This window comes from Trematomus bernacchii, unplaced genomic scaffold (genome assembly GCF_902827165.1).
Source record: "Trematomus bernacchii unplaced genomic scaffold, fTreBer1.1, whole genome shotgun sequence".
NCBI lineage: Eukaryota > Metazoa > Chordata > Actinopteri > Perciformes > Nototheniidae > Trematomus > Trematomus bernacchii.
The window spans coordinates 898,576-917,021 of record NW_022987641.1 but is presented as its reverse complement, the minus strand read 5'-3'; the positions used below and the strand labels follow the sequence as shown (position 1 = coordinate 917,021).

Below are 18,446 nucleotides of genomic sequence, written 5' to 3'. Positions count from 1 at the left end.
GTATTAATGTGGACCGGAGGGAGAGGGTGACGAGCATAAGTTTCACTTTCCTTTTTTATTTCAATTCCAACTTTGGTCATGAAGAATATGTTTCTCTGTTGTCCCCGTTCATAAAGCATAAAACAACAGCATCAGAGCACGGTGCAGAGTTTACAGTAGTCCCTCGTTCTTAGTAAACATCCCTGTTGTAGTCCGCTGTATAGAAAACTGTAGTTTCCATAGTTTCCCCACCGCAGCAGGCGCACATTTATGACCTCCGCTGGCGCATCATAAACACGTCGGATAGTGAAAGTACCGCAGTCTCTTCTCCTAAATCCTTTTGAATTCTCCTATCCACTATCCCTTAACCCCATGACATTTCACTCCGAGGTCAAGGAATAGACGATAGGGTTAGAACTTAGGAGCTGTTTTTTTTGAGTATTCGACCGCAACCAAGATCTCACTCCTCACCCATCAGTGCATCCACGGGAACGCTCCTTCATACCTCAAGGAACTACTCTCCTCACAAACCTCCACACGCAACCTCCATTCTACAACCAACCATCTGCTTCCCCCCCCCAGGACCAAACTCTGCACCATGGGGGGGCTTTCTGTTCACCTGCGGAATTCCCTCCCAGACAAACTGAGGACTCCACAGACCACTGACTCCTTTAAGAAGGGCCTAAAAACCTTTCTTTTTTTTTAAAAAGCCTTTTATTAAACTTGTGTTTCTTTAAAAAAAAAAAAAAGTATATTATGTCCCTTGTAGCACTTTGAGATTACTTTTAGCAATGAAAGGTGCTTTACAAATAAAATGCATTATTATTATTATTATCATTAGGTTGGACACTCCAAGGGCCTCCCCTATTCAGGAGCCATCGGATGCCCCCCAGAGTCTCTTCACCCCAACTGGAACCCCCGATGCCGAACTCAGTCGTCAGGTGGAGAAACTATGGCAGATAGGTGTCCTCCCCTTTCAGAGAGAGCAAGGCATCACCAGAGTGTCTTCACTTCCTGTCACCTGAGAGGAGAAGGAGAGAGAGAGGGAATAATGATGATAATTAAACAAAGAGAAACAGCCAGAATGATGAAGAGAGAAAGAAGAGTGTTGTTTTCCTCTGAGGTCATGATCCATTAAAGAGTTTCATATCTTGATGAATGGAGGATATGATTTCAGTACTCACAGTTCTTCTGGATCTTGGCTCTGATCGTCTCTCCTCTGATCCTGTAGGGATGAACACAATCCAACAGTTTTAGATCCAGTTTAAATAAGTGTTTATTCTTTGAGTCAGCTTCAGAGTCCTGATCTCATGCTTTACATCCCATCATATCTTCTCTGCAAACACTATGACTGCCTGCCACAGCTCTCAGCTGCATTACAGGAAGTAACCACTCATTGGTCTAGATCAGGGGGGTCCAAACCTTTTTCTCTGAGGGCCACATACAGAAAAATATATAAAGGTCTGGGCCGCTCTCTAGAGGTATGTTGCCTCATAAGTTAAAGGGGACCTATCATGCAAAATGCACTTTTGTACGTCTTTTATACATGAATATGTGTCCCCGGTGTTCCAGGGAACTCACCAAGTGTCAGAAAACACAACCCTCTCTATTTTCCTCCATACCCAAATCTCTAAAAAAGGGGCTGCAACGGATCTGATAAAAACTGATCCAGATTTGAACACTGTCCTGACGTCAGGACGGTGGCGCTACGGCTATTGGGCCAACTCCACCAATCAGGAGGAGACAACCACGGCATTGCCGTTCGAAAGCGCTGGAGACGCTGTAGTACATATGCCAGGCCTCTAGATGGTGCTGTTGCTCACAGAATCAACCCTTGCAAAAACAGAGCTAACATTTTTCAAATTGAGCGAAATGAGGCATGGCTAAAATGCATGATCTGTTTGGTATTTTGAAAAAAAAAAAAGTATAAATATGCCTTATATAGGTATGGTCCTACACTATATTATTCAAATATAGCATGATAGGTCCACTTTAAGTTATAAGTCAGAAAACTCAATCAAATGAAGGTAAATGATGCTTGTTACTTGAAGATGCTTTAAGAAACAAAACAGCTCACAGCTCTCCAGAGGGTTTACTTTATTCTGTTAGCAGCTCATTCCTTTATTATTTCACGCTTGTTGTAAAAATAAGTTATTGGGCTTTTCTCTTATCAAGTTAGATTTGTTAGAAAATGTTTTCAGCTTTAATGAACTGCATTTATTTTAAAAGTGGGCTTATTAACACATGAATACTACTGTGTAATATATGTTTACATATATATTTAAGAAGTACAATATAAGACAATCACAAGTTTTATGTGTGGGCCATATTTCATTATACTTTCAGAATTTGCTGAGGGCCGCATTTGGCCCCCGGGCCGCAGTTTGGACACCCCTGGTCTAGAAACTAAAAACATCCCATAAGAACAGACTACCTTTCCCACTCTTCTGTAAAACCCCATATGTCTGTTAGAGAGTTGATTACTAAAGTGTGGCTTTGCATTTCTAGCTGGCCTTCTATAGTTGATGGAAGAATGAAAGAGCCTGCAGTCAGTGGGTAACATCACTGATCTGTTTCCCCAGCGAGAGAAACACCTCCCTGTGTTTCATACAATACTGCTGAACCAGCAGAGACCCCTTACTGACCCGAGAGTCTCCAGTCTGCAGTCTGGACTCTCCAGAAGATCTCTCAGCAGCTTGACATCTGAACCCTTCAGATCATTGAGACCCAGGTCCAGATCTCTCAGATGGATGTTGGACTTCAGAGCTGAGGCCAGAGCAGAACAGCTGATCTCTGACAAACTGCAGTTAACCAGTCTGAATAAAGAAAACATGATGAGGATAAAAATCTGTTTATAATCAGATGTGTTATTCAACATTGAAATGAATGGGAACAAAAACATATGTCTTCTTCAGAAAGTCAACTTTATCATGTAAAACTAATATTACTTCAGATTAACTTTATTCAGACGTTATCGTTTACTAAATATTAAAAACATAGATTTAATTTGAACAATTAACATCTATTACAGTTCCTTTAAGAATCAGTCAACATTTGTCTCTGCAGTTCTTACTTTAGTACCTACAAATGAAAGTATGAATAAAAGAACATTTACAACTTAATGGATGTAAGTTAATGATGTCGAAGAATCAGGTTGAATAACTAATGAAACATGAGATCTCCAGCAGTAACAGAGAGTCAGTGAACTAACTCGAGAGTCTCCAGTCTGCAGTCTGGACTCTCCAGAAGATCTCTCAGCAGCTCCACTCCTGAATCCTTCAGATCGTTGTTACTCAGGTCCAGCTCTCTCAGATGGGAGGGGTTGGACTTCAGAGCTGAGATCAGAGCAGAACAGCTGATCTCCGACAAACTGCAGATCCACAGTCTGAATAAAGAAAACATGATTTAACTTTAGAAAACTTTAGAAACTGGTGTTTCTACACGGACCCTCACTATTGCGGTAAGCGTGTTGTAACTTCCGGTTGTTGTTGTCACCTCCGGGTATCCTGTGTGCCTGTTCTGCTGCTGATAGCTTATATTATCTTAACTTAAATCGATCGTTTTAAAACTCTTGTTCACGGCAACTGCCTGACGTTGTAATCACACGTTACTACAGCTTAAGCACTCACAACTGTCCTTCTCTTAGCGACTGTAACTCCACAGTTGCCTACACTCTTTTCGGGTTTGCTAACGGTAGCTACTTTAGCTTGATAGCTAGCCATGGCTTTTTCCCCACCCTCGGGTGCTATTTCCTGCTCGACCCGTCTCATGTTTGGTTATTCCCCTACCTCCTTTACTGGTACCGATACATGTGTTAAATGTAAATCAAATCAAATCAAGTTTTATTTATAAAGCACATTTAAAAGCGATTTTTGGTCGAGCCAAAGTGCTGTACATGTAACAAAAACACATTACTATAATCAGATAACAGATATATATATATAAAAAAAATAAAATAAAAAAAAAACACAAGGAAAAGTCAGGAGTCGTGCTCCGCTCTAAGTAGAAGGCCAGAGAGAAGAAGTGTGTTTTTAGTGTAGATTTAAAAACCCCTAGGGTCTGGGCCGACCTCACATGGAGGGGCAGAGTGTTCCAGAGCCTAGGGCCAGCTGCTGCGAAGGCTCGGTGCCCTCGGGTTTTGAGCCTGGTCTTGGGCACTACCAGCAGCAGCTGGTCAGCCGACCTTAAAGCTCTGGCTGGGGTGTAGCGCTGGAGGAGTTCTGCTATATAGGCCGGAGCCAGCCCATTTAGTGCTTTAAAAACAAATAAAAGGATTTTAAAATCAATTCTGAACCGAACTGGAAGCCAGTGTAGTGAGGCCAGAATTGGGGTGATGTGGTCACGCTTTTTGTGGCCAGTCAGCAAACGTGCAGCTGCGTTTTGGACTAGCTGCAGGCGTTTAATTGAGGCCTGGTCCATACCCACATACAGAGCGTTGCAATAGTCCAGTCTTGAGGTAACAAAGGCGTTAATAACCCTTTTTAAGTAGTATAAATGTAGTATAGTTGTTAGGTTGGAGGCGGGAATCATAGCTATAGAAGCCCGGCTCCGCATTTTAGAAAGTAACTCAGCTACAGTAAAGCCCATCTTAGTCAGTGCAGACCGGCAAAAGGTAGCTCCTACTAGCCGTCCCCCGACAACTCCCGAGCAGCAGGGAGACTGGGTGACTGTTCAGAAGAGGCATAACGCGAAACCCGCAGGTCCCCACCAACCCGTTCACGTATCTAACACATTTTCCCCACTCAGCGAGGCACCCGCTGAGAAGCCAACTCTGGTTATTGGTAGCTCTATTATGAGACACGTGAATTTAGAGACCAAAGCCTCCACAGTCACATGCATTCCGGGGGCCAGAGCGGGCAACGTTGAGGCGCATCTTAAACTGCTGGCTAAAAATAAACGTAAATACAGTAGGATTGTTATTCACGTCAGTGGTAATGATGTTCGTTTACGCCAATCAGAATGCACTAAAGTTAATGTGGCGTCGGTGTGTAGTTATGCTAAAACAATGTCGGACACCGTAATTTTCTCTGGTCCCCTCCCCAATCTGATCAATGACGACATGTATAGCCACATGTCATCATTTCAGCGCTGGTTGTCTTGGTGGTGCCCAGCAAACGATGTGGGCTTCGTAAATAATTGGACAGCCTTCTGGGGAAAACCTGGTCTGATTAAGAGAGACGGCATTCATCCTACTCTGGAAGGTGCACATCTCAATTCGGCAAACATTTCAGGGCTTTGTGGACGTAATCCATGACAAACTGGAGTTGAGACCAGGAGGCGGAGTCGCAGTCTTACACGCTCTCTTACGCTCTCTTACGCGCTCTCTCCTGGGCAGTCATTCATAGGAATCCCGAACCCAATAAAATACCCAATATTAACGGTGTGTGCCCAAGGACAATTTAAGGTAAAACCTAATAGAGGTGTCATACATAATAACCTAATCAAAGTAAATGTAACAACTACTACAGTACAACAAAATAGGAAGATTAAATGTGGTCTCTTAAACATAAGATCTCTAGCATCTAAAGCAATATTGGTAAATGATTTAATATCAGATTATAATATTGATACATGCTGTCTCACTGAAACTTGGTTGAGACGAAGAATATGTCAGCATAAATTAGGCCACTCCACCCAGCCATATCAATACTCATATTCCTCGAGGCACAGGCCGAGGAGGTGGAGTTGCAGCCATCTTTGACTCAAGTTTACTTATCAATACTAATCCAAAATTAAATTATACCTCCTTTGAAAGTCTTGTTTTTAGTCTTATGCATCCGACCTGGAAAACTTTGCAGCCAATCTTATTTGTTACAGTGTACCGTGCACCAGGTCCTTATTCAGAATTCTTATCAGAATTCTCTGAGTTTTTATCAACTTTGGTACTTAAAACAGACAAAGTAATTATCGTAGGTGACTTTAATATTCATGTTGACGATGATAAAAATAGCCTTACTGTTGCATTTAACTCTATATTAGATTCTATTGGTTTCCGTCAGTGTAAATATAAAATTAATAATCTGATCAGAGTTAAACAGGGTTTTAAAGTTCTCCTATCATGCTATTTTTAGGCATATATTCTCTCAGATATATAGAAATATATAAAAACATGTCTATGATGTGTTTTGTTCAAAATACCAAACAGATCATGCATTTTAGAAATTCCTCATATCCCTCTGAAGAGCAGGTTCGGGGTCCTTAGCTTGAAAAAAAAGGAGGTGGAGCTAATGCCTGATCAGAATTCTCCCAGCAGAAACTCAGCTAAACTCTGCCGTGATTAAACTCCATATCATGTTCCAAACCACATCAAGGATTATCTCTGAAACAGTATGGAGCTCAAACTCTTTTTCTCTCTCAGGTATACCACAAGGTGAGTTCCTTTTTATTTCCTACTTCTTTACACATACTCTCTCCAGTACAGGTTAGCTCTGAGTGTTAGCCATGCTAATGTAAACACAGACCATATTACTTCCAGAAGACGTGGGTGTAAAGCCCGCCAACATTTGAGTAATGTCGTCATGACGCAGAAACAATCCATTGATAATCTGGACCTTTAACTTTGATCAGATGTTTAACAACTCCTTCATCTCCCTCACAGCTCATCAGTACTGACAGCATCTCCACTGACTCATGGAGCACAGAGTGAGTCTGTGGAAGCTCAAACACTCTCCCTCACACATTCACCTTCTCTTTGTTATTCTGATCAATATTCAGTCATTAGCAAAAATGGCAAAAATAATTTGAATGTATTTATTTCACATTCAGAAAATGATAAACACAAACAGATGAAGTTCAGTCAGTGAACTGACCTGAGAGCCTCCAGTCTGCAGTTTGGACTCTTTAGTCCAGAACTCAGCAGCTCCACTTCTGAGTCCTCCAGCTCGTTGTTACTCAGGTCCAGATCTCTCAGATGGGAGGGGTCAGACTTCAGAGCTGAGGCCACGACTTCACAGTGAGCCTCTGAGAGTCCACATTTAATAAGTCTATAATAACACATATATTACAACAGGTGTTAAAAAAAAAGAGGAAACATAATGACCTCAAGCATTTGATGAAAAAAATATTTTACATATGTTCTGATTGAGATTTGCTGTTAGTCCATTTTATATATAATAATATATAATAGAGTTTAATGTGTTGTCAGTGTGATCTGATCACATGTCTGTGCTCCTGCTGTCACTGACTGTTACCAAAAGAAACAGAAATTAAATAAATCACTTGACAATATTAGAGATGTACATATTTAAATGTTAATTCATATTTAGATGTGAATGATGGATGTTTTGGCTTCTCTGAACATCTGGAAATGTATTGTGCACACAAACACAATTAACAAACCAATAAAGTTTCAATATTTTAAACTGAATACCATCAGATGTTCTCACTATATGAGTATTAAGACATAACTCTGGTATTGGTGGGATATGATATAGATCTTATTTTAAACTCTAAAACATTGTGATAAAAACGTGTGTGTTTAATGATAAAGAAACTACTAGAAAGTAATAATAACTGATAACTGTAAGTCCTGCTGTGTGGTGTTGTCACATGCTGAGAAACCTCTAAAGTCCTTCATGTGTTTGACATGTCGCCTCCATCACTCAATATGAAGAGAGGAACGGTTCAGTTTAACTATTATTATAAATAAATAAATAGAAGAACAGTGTTGGTTTATTTTGCTCTCAGTATTTAAACAGCAGAAATGTTGTCGTGTTTAGTTGAATAATTAAACTCCTGATCCACATTAGTTTATAACGTTAATCACATCTGGACTTACTTGGCCTTCCTGCAGTTCCTCACAGCTGGAATCAGTCTCTGTTTCCCCTCCTGTGATGTTTTGTACTTGTTCAGGTCAAACTCATCCAGAACCGCCTCTGACATCTGCAGCATGTAGGCCAGAGCAGAGCAGTGGATCTCAGAGAGTTTCTCTGATCTGTTCTCTGACTTCAGGAACTCTGTGATCTCCTGATGTACTGAGTGGTCCTTCATCTCTGTCAGACAGTGGAAGATGTTGATGCTCCTTTCAGGAGAGATTTTTGTTCTCTTCTCCTTCAGGTTGCTGATGGCTCTCTGGATGATTTCTGGACGGTTGTCTGTGCGACCCAGCAGGCCTCCTAACAGTCTCTGGTTGGACTCCAGAGAGAGGCCGTGGAGAAAGCGGACAAACAGGTCCAGGTGGCCATTTCTACTTCTGAGGGATTTCGCCATGGCTCCCTTTAGGAAGAAATCCAGGGATGGGTAATCCTGATCACTGGTTTTACTGATCTTATAGGGCCAGTCTTTCTTCAGGAAGTCCTTCAGTACCGCTGTGTCTCTTTTGGTGTAACAGTGGAATATGTACACTGCAGCCAGAAACTCCTGAATGCTCAGATGAACAAAGCAGTAGACTGTTTTCTGGAAGATCACTCTCTCTCTTTTGAAGATCTCTGTACAAACTCCTGAGTGCACCAAGGCCTCGGTGACACCAAGACCACAGCGCTCCAGGTCTTCTTGGTAGAACATGATGTTTCCTTTCTCCAGATGTTCAAACGCCAGCCTCCCCAGCTTCAGAAGAAGCTCCCTGTCAGCCTCTGTCAGCTGCTGTGGACTCGTCTCATGTCCCTCTTCATACTTCTGCTTCTTCCTCTTGGTCTGGACCAGCAGGAAGTGTGAGTACATGTCAGTGAGGGTCTGGGGCAGCTCTCCTCTCTGGTCTGTAGTCAACATGTGGTCCAGAACTGCAGCAGTGATCCAGCAGAAGACTGGGATTAGACACATGATGTGGAGGCTCCTGGAGCTCTTGATGTGAGAGATGATTCTGCTGGACAGTTCTTCATCACTCGACCTCCTCCTGAAGTACTCCTCCTTCTGGGCGTCAGTGAAGCCTCGTACTTCTGTTACCCTGTGCACACACTCAGGAGGGATCTGATTGGCCGCTGCAGGTCTGGAAGTTATCCAGACGAGAGCCGAGGGAAGCAGCTTCCCCCTGATGAGGTTTGTCAGCAGCACGTTGACTGAGGACTGCTGTGTGACATCAGACACAACCTTCTTGTTTCTGAAATCCAGAGAAAGTCTGCTTTCATCCAGGCCGTCAAAGATGAGCAGCACTTTACAGACAGCCAGCTGCTCTGCTGTGACCTCCTGTAAGGTTGGATGGAAAACATGGAGCAGCCTGAGAAGACTGTACTGCTCATCTTTGATCAGGTTCAGCTCCCTGAAGGAGAGCGGGATCACCAGACTGACATCTTGGTTTTCCAAACCCTCGGCCCAGTCCAGAGTGAACTTCTGCACTGAGAAGGTTTTTCCAACTCCAGCGACTCCGTTGGTCAGGACCGCTCTGATGTGAGTCTGTTGGTCAGGTGAGGCTTTAAAGATGTCCTGGCACTTGATTGGAGTGTCATGGAGGGTCATCTTCTTGGAAGTTGTCTCCAGCTGCCTCACTTCATGTTGGGTATTAACCTCTTCACTCTGGCCTTGTGTGATGTAGAGCTCAGTGAATATCCTGTTGAGGAGGGTTTCATTTTCACCAGTTCCTTCAGTCACACGTTCACATCTCCTCTTCAGACTGAGCCTATGTTCATCTAAAACCTCCTGCAGACCACTATCTGCTGAAAGAGAAGGAAACAGGAGAGAATCAGGAAAATGCTTTTGACAATCCAACAATACAACTAATAAAAACAGACTGAGTTTAAATGTTTTATAAACATTTGAATGTCTATGCTCTACAACAGAATACCTAATAAAAAAAAAAAAAAATAACGAGGAAGAAGAATAAGACGCTGCATGTGTTCGGAGTCTTACCTCGTACAGAGCTGGTCTGACTGGCTGTCTGCAGGCCAGCTCTGGTTCTGGATCTTTTCCCACACTGGGGACAGCAGGAGTCTCCTGATGGAGGTCGCTGCTCCCAGTATGAGGTGATGCACTGTCTGCAGAACCAGTGTCCACAGCTGGTAGAGACTGGATCCTTCAGGACGTCCTGACACAGAGCACAGCTGGACAGATGCTCCTCCACAGGAACACCACTCTTCCTCTTCCCTCTGTGGAGATAAACACATCCTTTAAAGCAGTGGTTCTCAACTGGTCAGGCCTCGGGACCCACTTTTTCCTTTGTCCAGGGTTCTTACACCTTTTCCAAAGTCAAATTCAAGCACTTTTCAAGCATTTTCAAGGTGCATTTTCAAGCTTTTCAAGCATCTTACAGCTGTTGTAAATTACATATTTATATACACATACTTATACTCAAATGATTATTTCCCTACCTCACATTAAATCAGATGTTCTTTATGCTATAAACAACCAAATGTGTGTTTCATAATAGCATTCTACATGAGGATGAAAAATTAAAAATGTCAGAAAAGAAAACTAAGTTTAATATTTCCAAAATTTCCAAGGATTATTTAGAAAACCTAAATAATCCTAGGAAATTTTGGAAAGCCATAAAATCGCTATCCACCGGTGAGATCCGAAATGAGCTACCTCCGTGCATTACCACAGCATCTGGCTCTATATCGGACGGGGCTACTATGTTAAATTGTTTTAATGAGCATTTTGTGTCCTGCGGTTCTATGTTTGATTCTGTGACTAACTCTGCTTTTGTGAACACCACAGTCGGTGACTCTGAACAATGTGGTCTGGAAAACCCTTTCAGTTTTACTCCTTTTACTGTTGATGTTGTTCGTGAAGCTTTAACCAAGTTAGATCCTAAGAAACCGGCCGGCCCGGACAACGTGGAACCTTTCTTTTTAAAGATAGCTGCAGATTTTATTGCTCCACCTCTCACTACTCTTTTTAACCTCTCCCTCAGCACAAACACAATTCCAAAACTGTGGAAGTCAGCGTATGTCCTGCCTTTGCTGAAAGGAGGGGAGGCAACTGTTTTAAATAACTATAGGCCCATCTCTAAATTGTCAGTTCTGGCTAAGGTTCTTGAACGCCTAGTGAGTGAACAGGTAAAGGTGTTTTTATGTACAAATGACATCCTGTCAAAACATCAGTCAGGCTTCAGAAAGCAACATAGCACCATCACTGCCACAATGAAAGTGGTGAATGACATTACAAGTATTTTAGATAAAAAGCAGAGTTGTGCAGCTCTATTTATTGACCTTTCCAAAGCGTTTGACACCGTCGATCATCGCATCTTAAAGCAGAGGCTACTCAGTATTGGCTTATCCAGCCATGCAGTGGGGTGGTTTGTGAACTACCTCTCTGAAAGGTCCCAATGTGTTCACTTTGATGGGCTGTCTTCTGAGTAGTTGAACATTGCTAATGGTGTTCCTCAAGGTTCTGTTTTAGGTCCACTTTTATTCTCCATATACATCAATAGTTTAGGTGAAAATGTGGATGAAGCTACTTTGCATTTTTATGCGGATGACACCGTGATGTACTGTGCAGGTCCCTCCATTAAGGAGGCTGTTGTTAAATTACAGGCTGTTTTTAACATTATTCAGACTCAGCTCTCTGAACTAAAGCTTCTTTTAAATGTTGAGAAAACCAAGGTAATGCTCTTTTCTAAAGCTAAAAAGACTCCAGAGACTGCTTTGGATATTTTGACTATGCAAGGACAAGTACTCCAAGTGGTTAGCTGTTACAAATACCTTGGTATCTGGCTTGATGATTGTCTTACTTTTAAACTTCACGTCACTAATCTGCTTAAAAAGCTGAGTGTTAGATTAGGTTTCTTTTTCAGAAACAAGTCCTGTTTCTCTTTTGAAGCCAGGAAAAGGCTAGTCACTGTGACCTTTTTACCTGTGCTAGACTATGGTGATTTGATCTACATGAATGCACCTGCCCATTGCCTGGAAAGGTTAGATGCCGCCTATCACAGTGCTCTGAGATTTGTTACTAACTGTAAAGCACTTACTCATCACTGTACCCTGTATGCCAAGGCAGGTCTGCCTTCACTTACTGTTCGGAGGCTCAGTCATTGGTACATATTCATATATAAAGCCATGCTGGGTAAACTACCTTCTTATATCTGCTCCTTGATCTCACGGAGAGTGGCAAGTAGCTATTGCCTGAGATCACAGGATGTGTTTTTATTACATGTGCCAAGTGCTAGGACTGTTTTAGGTGCTAAAGCTTTTATGTGCGCTGCTCCTCTGGCTTGGAACACTATGCAAAAAATATTGAAACTCAGCATTTTGATTCCCTTGCATCATTTTAAAGCACGACTGGATGAAATATTATTGGATACCTGTAAATGTAAATAGGTGCTAATGTATACCCCTGTAATTATGTTGTGATGTCCTTTTTGTTTCTGTTTGTTTTTATATGTGTAACTCAATGTACCGCAGGTCTCCCTTGTAAAAGAGATCGTTGATCTCAATGGGATTTTTAACCTGGATAAATAAAGGCTACAAACAAACAAACAATTTCAAAATGTGTGACCCATCTGTACGTAGACTGGGCATCCCATATAACCTGGCTGAGCCAATATAAAACAATCAGACAAATAACTTTTCAATATATTATTGATTACTATTTTTGAGGTACTTTTAGGTTGGCAGTAAACACAAGTCAGAGGTAAATGGTGTACTTTGACTCCACTACATGTATTTAATACCTTTAGTTACTTTACAGATGTGGATGAATGATGTGAAATATAATCAAGTGTTAAATCAGACTTTAGTTCCACCTGGAGTAAATCCACAAGCTACTCTGTAGTATACAAAGTCATTCAAACTAGCTGCAACTTTACCAGCTTTGATAACACTTTCATGATCAATCATTATAAAACATATCATATACAATTATTAGGGATGCTCCGATCGCCAATTTTGGAGCCGATCGCCGGAATCAGTATCGGCCGATACCGCTCTCTTTTCCTCTCTCCCCCTCTCTCTCTCTCTCCTGACAGCCCGTCAGTATCTCCTGCAGCTCACTGATCCAGTAATGAGCGACCCGACAGTGAAGAATACATATATTTATAACTAGTTTAGCTTGTTCCAGAGGTAGATAAAATAGCTAAGTGTGTTAGGTCTAACTCTTAAAGGGCCCATGTCATGGCCATTTCCACTGATCATAATTACATTGTTGAGGTATACTAAAATAGATTTATACTGTGCAATTTTCCAAACTCACATTGATTTCGCATACAGCATCTCTGTCAAGCATGTGTATTCAGCAGTATTCACTTTCTCCACTAAACGACTCGTTGGAGCTCTTGCCCCCCCCTCCCTGTGAGCCTAGTGTGCTCCGATTGGTCAGCTCGGCCACTCGTTCTGATTAGTCAACCACCAGAGAGGCTGCGCCCATGTCAGTGCTTTTCCCGGCTGCTCTCAGCGTAACATCAGTCTTATCATGGCGTCGGTACAGCGGTATATTTTATATACATATATATTTTTAACTGTTGTTATAGAAGAGTGTGACGGCCCCAGGGCCTTTGTCTTACGATGGGGTGGAGCTGAAGAGGCTAATCAGCACGATCACGGACACCTCCGGACACTACGGCCCCAGTCTCTCTCCAAGCGGCTGCAGGAAGACTAACTCTGCGATCCTCTCAACCACCTGTCTCTGCATTTACCACAATAAATGTGCCGTGGTTTTGTAAACTCGTGTATGTCTCCTTGTCTTTCCGTTGTGGCCTACGAGCTACTCTCATAACAAAGAGTAAGTTATTTTTACCCGTTATAAACTACTACTGTTTGATGAGAAATCAAATCATGGTTTGCTATATATGAATTCAGGGAAGAAAGGATAGGCCTACTAAGTATTTCCATTAAACTTTATTTTTAGAAATGTACAAAATGAACATAAATATACATATATACACACGGTATATCATCCATTCCTCCTCCTCTTGCCTGCGCACAGCCGGTGCGGTGCGGTGCCTTTTAGCACGAGGCCTCAGTAGTAGTAGAATCCCTTCCCCGTCATGGATTGTCCGCCAGGATCTGGCTGGACGAAATCAAATGCAAATCACAAAATATTAGAGAAACTTAGTTGTTTTAGATTCGTTAGTAGTAGTTGTGTAATGAACAGCTTGCCTGCTAATATGCTAACCTAGCTTTGTTTACCTTGGTAGCTAACACGATATGAACGTTAGCTTGGAGGAAAGGCAACTATAATGCAGTGTAATAAAACTACTATGAACAAAAGCTAGTGGTTCATATTAGGCTAGCAATAACGTGTTTATAATTGCAATCATATACGGGTATTCTGCTACCATACAATGTAACTTGCATGAATACATTGTTTTGCGCTAGCATACAGCTAGCCTCGTTAGCTACATGCAGTATATGTACGGTCACAATGTACGGTAAACCGGAGTATACTGTATGAGTATTCCGTGTGTGTGACTGCAGACATTCTCCTGCCATGACAAACATGTAAGGCCATCTGCTGACATTGTAGTTGATATATTTAAACGCTAGCAACGTAGCATCACAAAAATGTTTTTCTGACCAAAACTAGCTCTAGCTCCGTGTGTTAGATCGCTACGCCAGCTATAATGTAATTACGTTTCGCGACTGACCGGCAAATCACCCGCAGTATACTGTCAATAGGTATTTTGTGTGTGAATGCAGACATTCTCCTGCTATGAGATACATGTATGCAAGGCCATCTGCTGATATTAGAGTTGATATATGGAAACTCTAGCAACTTAGTTAGCACAGTTAGCACTGTGTCAATGGCTTAGCAGTCCAACACAGTTTACCCATTTAAACAGTCTTGTTTGATAAATACACAAATAACAATGCAAACTTACAGGTTGTATACCCAGATCTTCCCCTGCTCCAAACGGTCCAAACAAGCTGTGCATATCCGGCCTCAAACTGGGCATGTTTTGGAAGCTTTCGTCTGTGAAATGCCGGTTCTTCGAACCTCTGGAGGAGGAACACGCCGCTGCTGGTGTGGCCATAGCTCTTCGGGATTGGTCCATTTCGTTCCGGGTACCGCATGACATCATGCGGTACCCGGAAGAATCAAATGGGCAGTGACGTATCTCCAACGAGGCGTTTTGGGGAGGTATTTTCTGTGTTAGAGTTTTACTCGCTACAGGGTGTACTTTGAGGGTTTTGACTCTGCACACCGTTTACATGCATAAAAACCTTCATAACACACAAGGGGACGGGTAATAACCGGAAAAGCATGACATGGGAGCTTTAATGTGTGTTCTGCTCCGCTCACCGGTCCGTCACAGCAGGTGGAGCTGCAGGATTTCTGCTTCTCACACACGTTGCATACCGCTATTTTATTGTCATTTTCGGACACTTAAAATACTGCCAGACTAGTGAAGCCATTTTGGCGAGCTTGTTTTGCCGCGCACAGAGAAAAGTGTCATGTATTTTACATGTTCTACTACAGCGTACCTTTTGTGTGGTGTGTGGCTCGTCAGCGCAGACTCTCGCATCGTTATTGTTGCACACTTTGCAGGAGGCTACTCTTGGGCTTCGCTTGACCCTCGTCTTAGCCATGGCTTGTATTTGTCTTCTGCTAGCCAACGCTCGTTGAAACGGCAACCTCCTGGCATACTGTCATCTATCACTCTCATCAGAATGCCCAGGTCACACACGTAACAAAAACACTTGCAGGTCACGCGCATTGCGCGGGAAGTCCGGAGCGGAGCTGTTTTATGTAAAAGCGAAGCAATTAAGTGCGCTCCGACTTCTTTATTTTCTTTTAATCTAAAAAGCGAAGTAAAGCATTTACAATTTCAAGCACTTTATCCCAAATTCAAGCACCATTCCCAAAATTCAAGCACTTTTCAAACCTTGAAAACACCTCGTACAATTTCAAGCATTTTCAAGGATTTCCAGCACCCGTACGCACCCTGTTTGTCAATAAATCGCGCCCCCGAAATTTTGAACCACTCAAATCTACTCAACAAAAAATCGTGCTGTAATATATATGCTTTTCAGCATACATTATTATTTAATGTGAAGTACAGTGCATATATCCTTTCACAGAACTAAAGAATGCTTTTAATGAGATGATGGAATCAAAGCTGAACTGTATAACATAAAAAGGCACAATTCACCACACGTGAAAAACGTGACATGCTGGAAACCCAACCCCAGAAGGGGGTCCCCCCAGGAGATTTTTAGAAATACTAACATATAAACTACGCATTCTGGTACACTCCGAGAAGAAAATAAATCTATTACTACCCGAAATATTAATAATATTTTATGCCACTTTTTGTTTTTCACTTTGTTCTGACAGCTGAACTTGCTGCTCCACACAGAGAGAAGAGTAAAGAGGAGATAGTCTGTGTGACTTACTTTAAATTGTGGGTAAGGGTAGATAGCTCCCATTGTTCTGTGACCTGTCCGTCATCAAACCGGGGGGTCATATTTCATTATGTGTTCATTTTTATCTGAAGTTGTACCCATGGATGTATAAAGAATAGTTCAACCGCAAAGTTATTCTCCGTGGGGACTTCCGGCAACTATCTTGATTCTGATTGGCCAGAAGACTCGTGCAAAGATGTTTTATTGAGAAGATGATCACTACGTGACAGAAGTTTTCAAAATGAAAGTTTGACTTTTTTCCCTTTTTCAATTTCTTTTTCTTCACTCACACATCTGCGACCCACTCGAAACGGGTCCGCGACCCACCAGTTGAGAACCACTGCTTTATAGCACTTTACATTAGTGGAGCTGATTCTCACCAAAGGTACAACAAGGGGGCAAATTCTAGTTTAATATTTAAAAAAGGTCTATATAATATACCCTTGTGATCAGGTAGATAGCTTACAATTCACATTATCATAAAACCAAAGAGCATCCTGTCTGGATTCATCACCCAGAGGAGCACATGTTCCCTGTATCTACACACACAGCTGTATTAACCTGGTGCATTATAAACCCAACTTGCATAGAATCTGCTGTAAATTAATAGCAATAAACATATGGAAAGGATGCCTAATGAACAACAGAATGATACTGATTTGTAAAAAGCTGAGTTAATGCTTTGTCAGGTCTGTCTCCAACACAATGAGCATAAAAACCTTTTAAAATGTTTTTTTACTGAATGAGACCGGTTTGATTAAAGCTAGGCTAACATTAGCTGCTCCATCAACACCCAGAATGACTTCATGAAGTCATAAATACAGCAGTCACGATATTGTTAGCACCACAGAGAGGCCCAATCCCAAACCACGCCCTACCCCTACATACTACCCCTACACACTACCCCTCCGTTTGCGCGTTCGTGCGGAGAGTCCGCCACATTAAGTGCTGTTCCAAACCAACGAGTGTGGAGGGGGAGTGGGTTATCAAGCCCTCAAACAGCGAGTCTGCATCGGTGCTGACTGGAGACCGCACACACACGGACACACACATCGTTGAGACCGGTCACTACCTGACCGGTCTCAACGCTGTGTGTGTCTGTCAGGAAACAAGCTGTGTACAAGTAGTTCCAGCAAACATCCACTGATAAATTGCGATGTTAACAACCTCATAATAATCCATTTTTTTAACTTAGGATCATACCTGTGTTTAGTCTAGAAAAAGGTAAATGTGTGCATTTTATTATAAAGTTGTGTATATTTACAGACTGTTGTAAAAACTAAGAAGCTTATAAACATCAGGTTTAAAACTAAAAGAGCTTTACAAAAAAGTAACACAATTAAAGATGTTTGGAGTTTTATTTTAGTTATTAAGTGTATTTTTTTGTCTAAGAGATGCTGATTTGAAACCGTTGTTACATACAGTTACGGCATTTCCTGTTTCTGCCGGAGAGAGGGGAGTTTGTCCCAAAGCTCGCCGCTGTATTTACTCCCTCCATCTGACAGGAGGGAGCCTCGTTGAGCTGCGAGTGTCACTCCACGGAGTTCACTCCGTCACGGAGGGGTAGTGTGTAGGGGTAGGGTGTAGGGCGTGGTTGGGCCACAGTCTCTGGTTTATACAGGAACATGAATAACCCTGATTTAATATGAGCTGCTGTAGAGCTCTGTTCTCCTCTCTGATTCCCCTCAGACCGTCAGAGACCACAGGAGCAGAATCTCAACACTGACAGGTTTTTGTAACAGAGCGTCACAAACTTTACACTCAAGTTGAAATGTTTCACGCTGCACGAATACGCAAGTGATATGAATTTAACATCTTCATTTCCTTCATGTTGCCAGGCACGGATCTGGGTCTTTGTATTGACTCTACATGTGATTTCACAAAACTCTATTTTATCTGCTAATGCTAAACACAACCAGCTCACCAGGTTATCACTATTATTAATAAACATCTTAAAAAGACATATCATAGACATGCCCAATTTGGTAAATAATGTTAAATATAAGTTTTTATAAGTTAAGTTTTTAAATCAGTATTTATAAACATTTTTGCTATTTAAAACCATGTTATACACAGATACAATGATAATATAATTGCATATTGAAATATCCTTAGATAATGTTAGCTTACTCTGCTGCGTTTTCCCTTTACAAACTGCCACATGATATCATTAAAGAACAGTTTGATATATTAGATTACATCAAAACTGGATCCTCTTCAGGTCAGTTTACAGGAGAAACTCTTACTTTGTGTCTG

At 41.8% G+C, this 18,446-nt stretch overlaps 1 protein-coding gene and 1 long non-coding RNA gene across 2 annotated transcripts; both read right to left on the bottom strand.

Annotated features, from left to right (window-relative positions):
- Positions 1–720: 720 nt before the first annotated feature.
- On the bottom strand, positions 721–2,776 carry LOC117484880. The gene is made up of 3 exons (XR_004556173.1): positions 2,625–2,776; positions 1,164–1,204; positions 721–1,000 (listed from the first exon to the last, which is right to left on the bottom strand). It is a non-coding gene; the product is annotated as an uncharacterized LOC117484880 (long non-coding RNA).
- Positions 2,777–3,306: 530 nt separating this feature from the next.
- LOC117484844 (protein NLRC3-like) lies at positions 3,307–18,353 on the bottom strand (the record flags this gene model as incomplete). The annotated part of the gene is made up of 4 exons (XM_034133280.1): positions 18,321–18,353; positions 7,757–9,549; positions 6,789–6,962; positions 3,307–3,364 (listed from the first exon to the last, which is right to left on the bottom strand). Coding segments are annotated over exons 1-4 (2,058 nt in total), but the record flags the coding sequence as incomplete, so codon positions are not given.
- Positions 18,354–18,446: the final 93 nt, after the last annotated feature.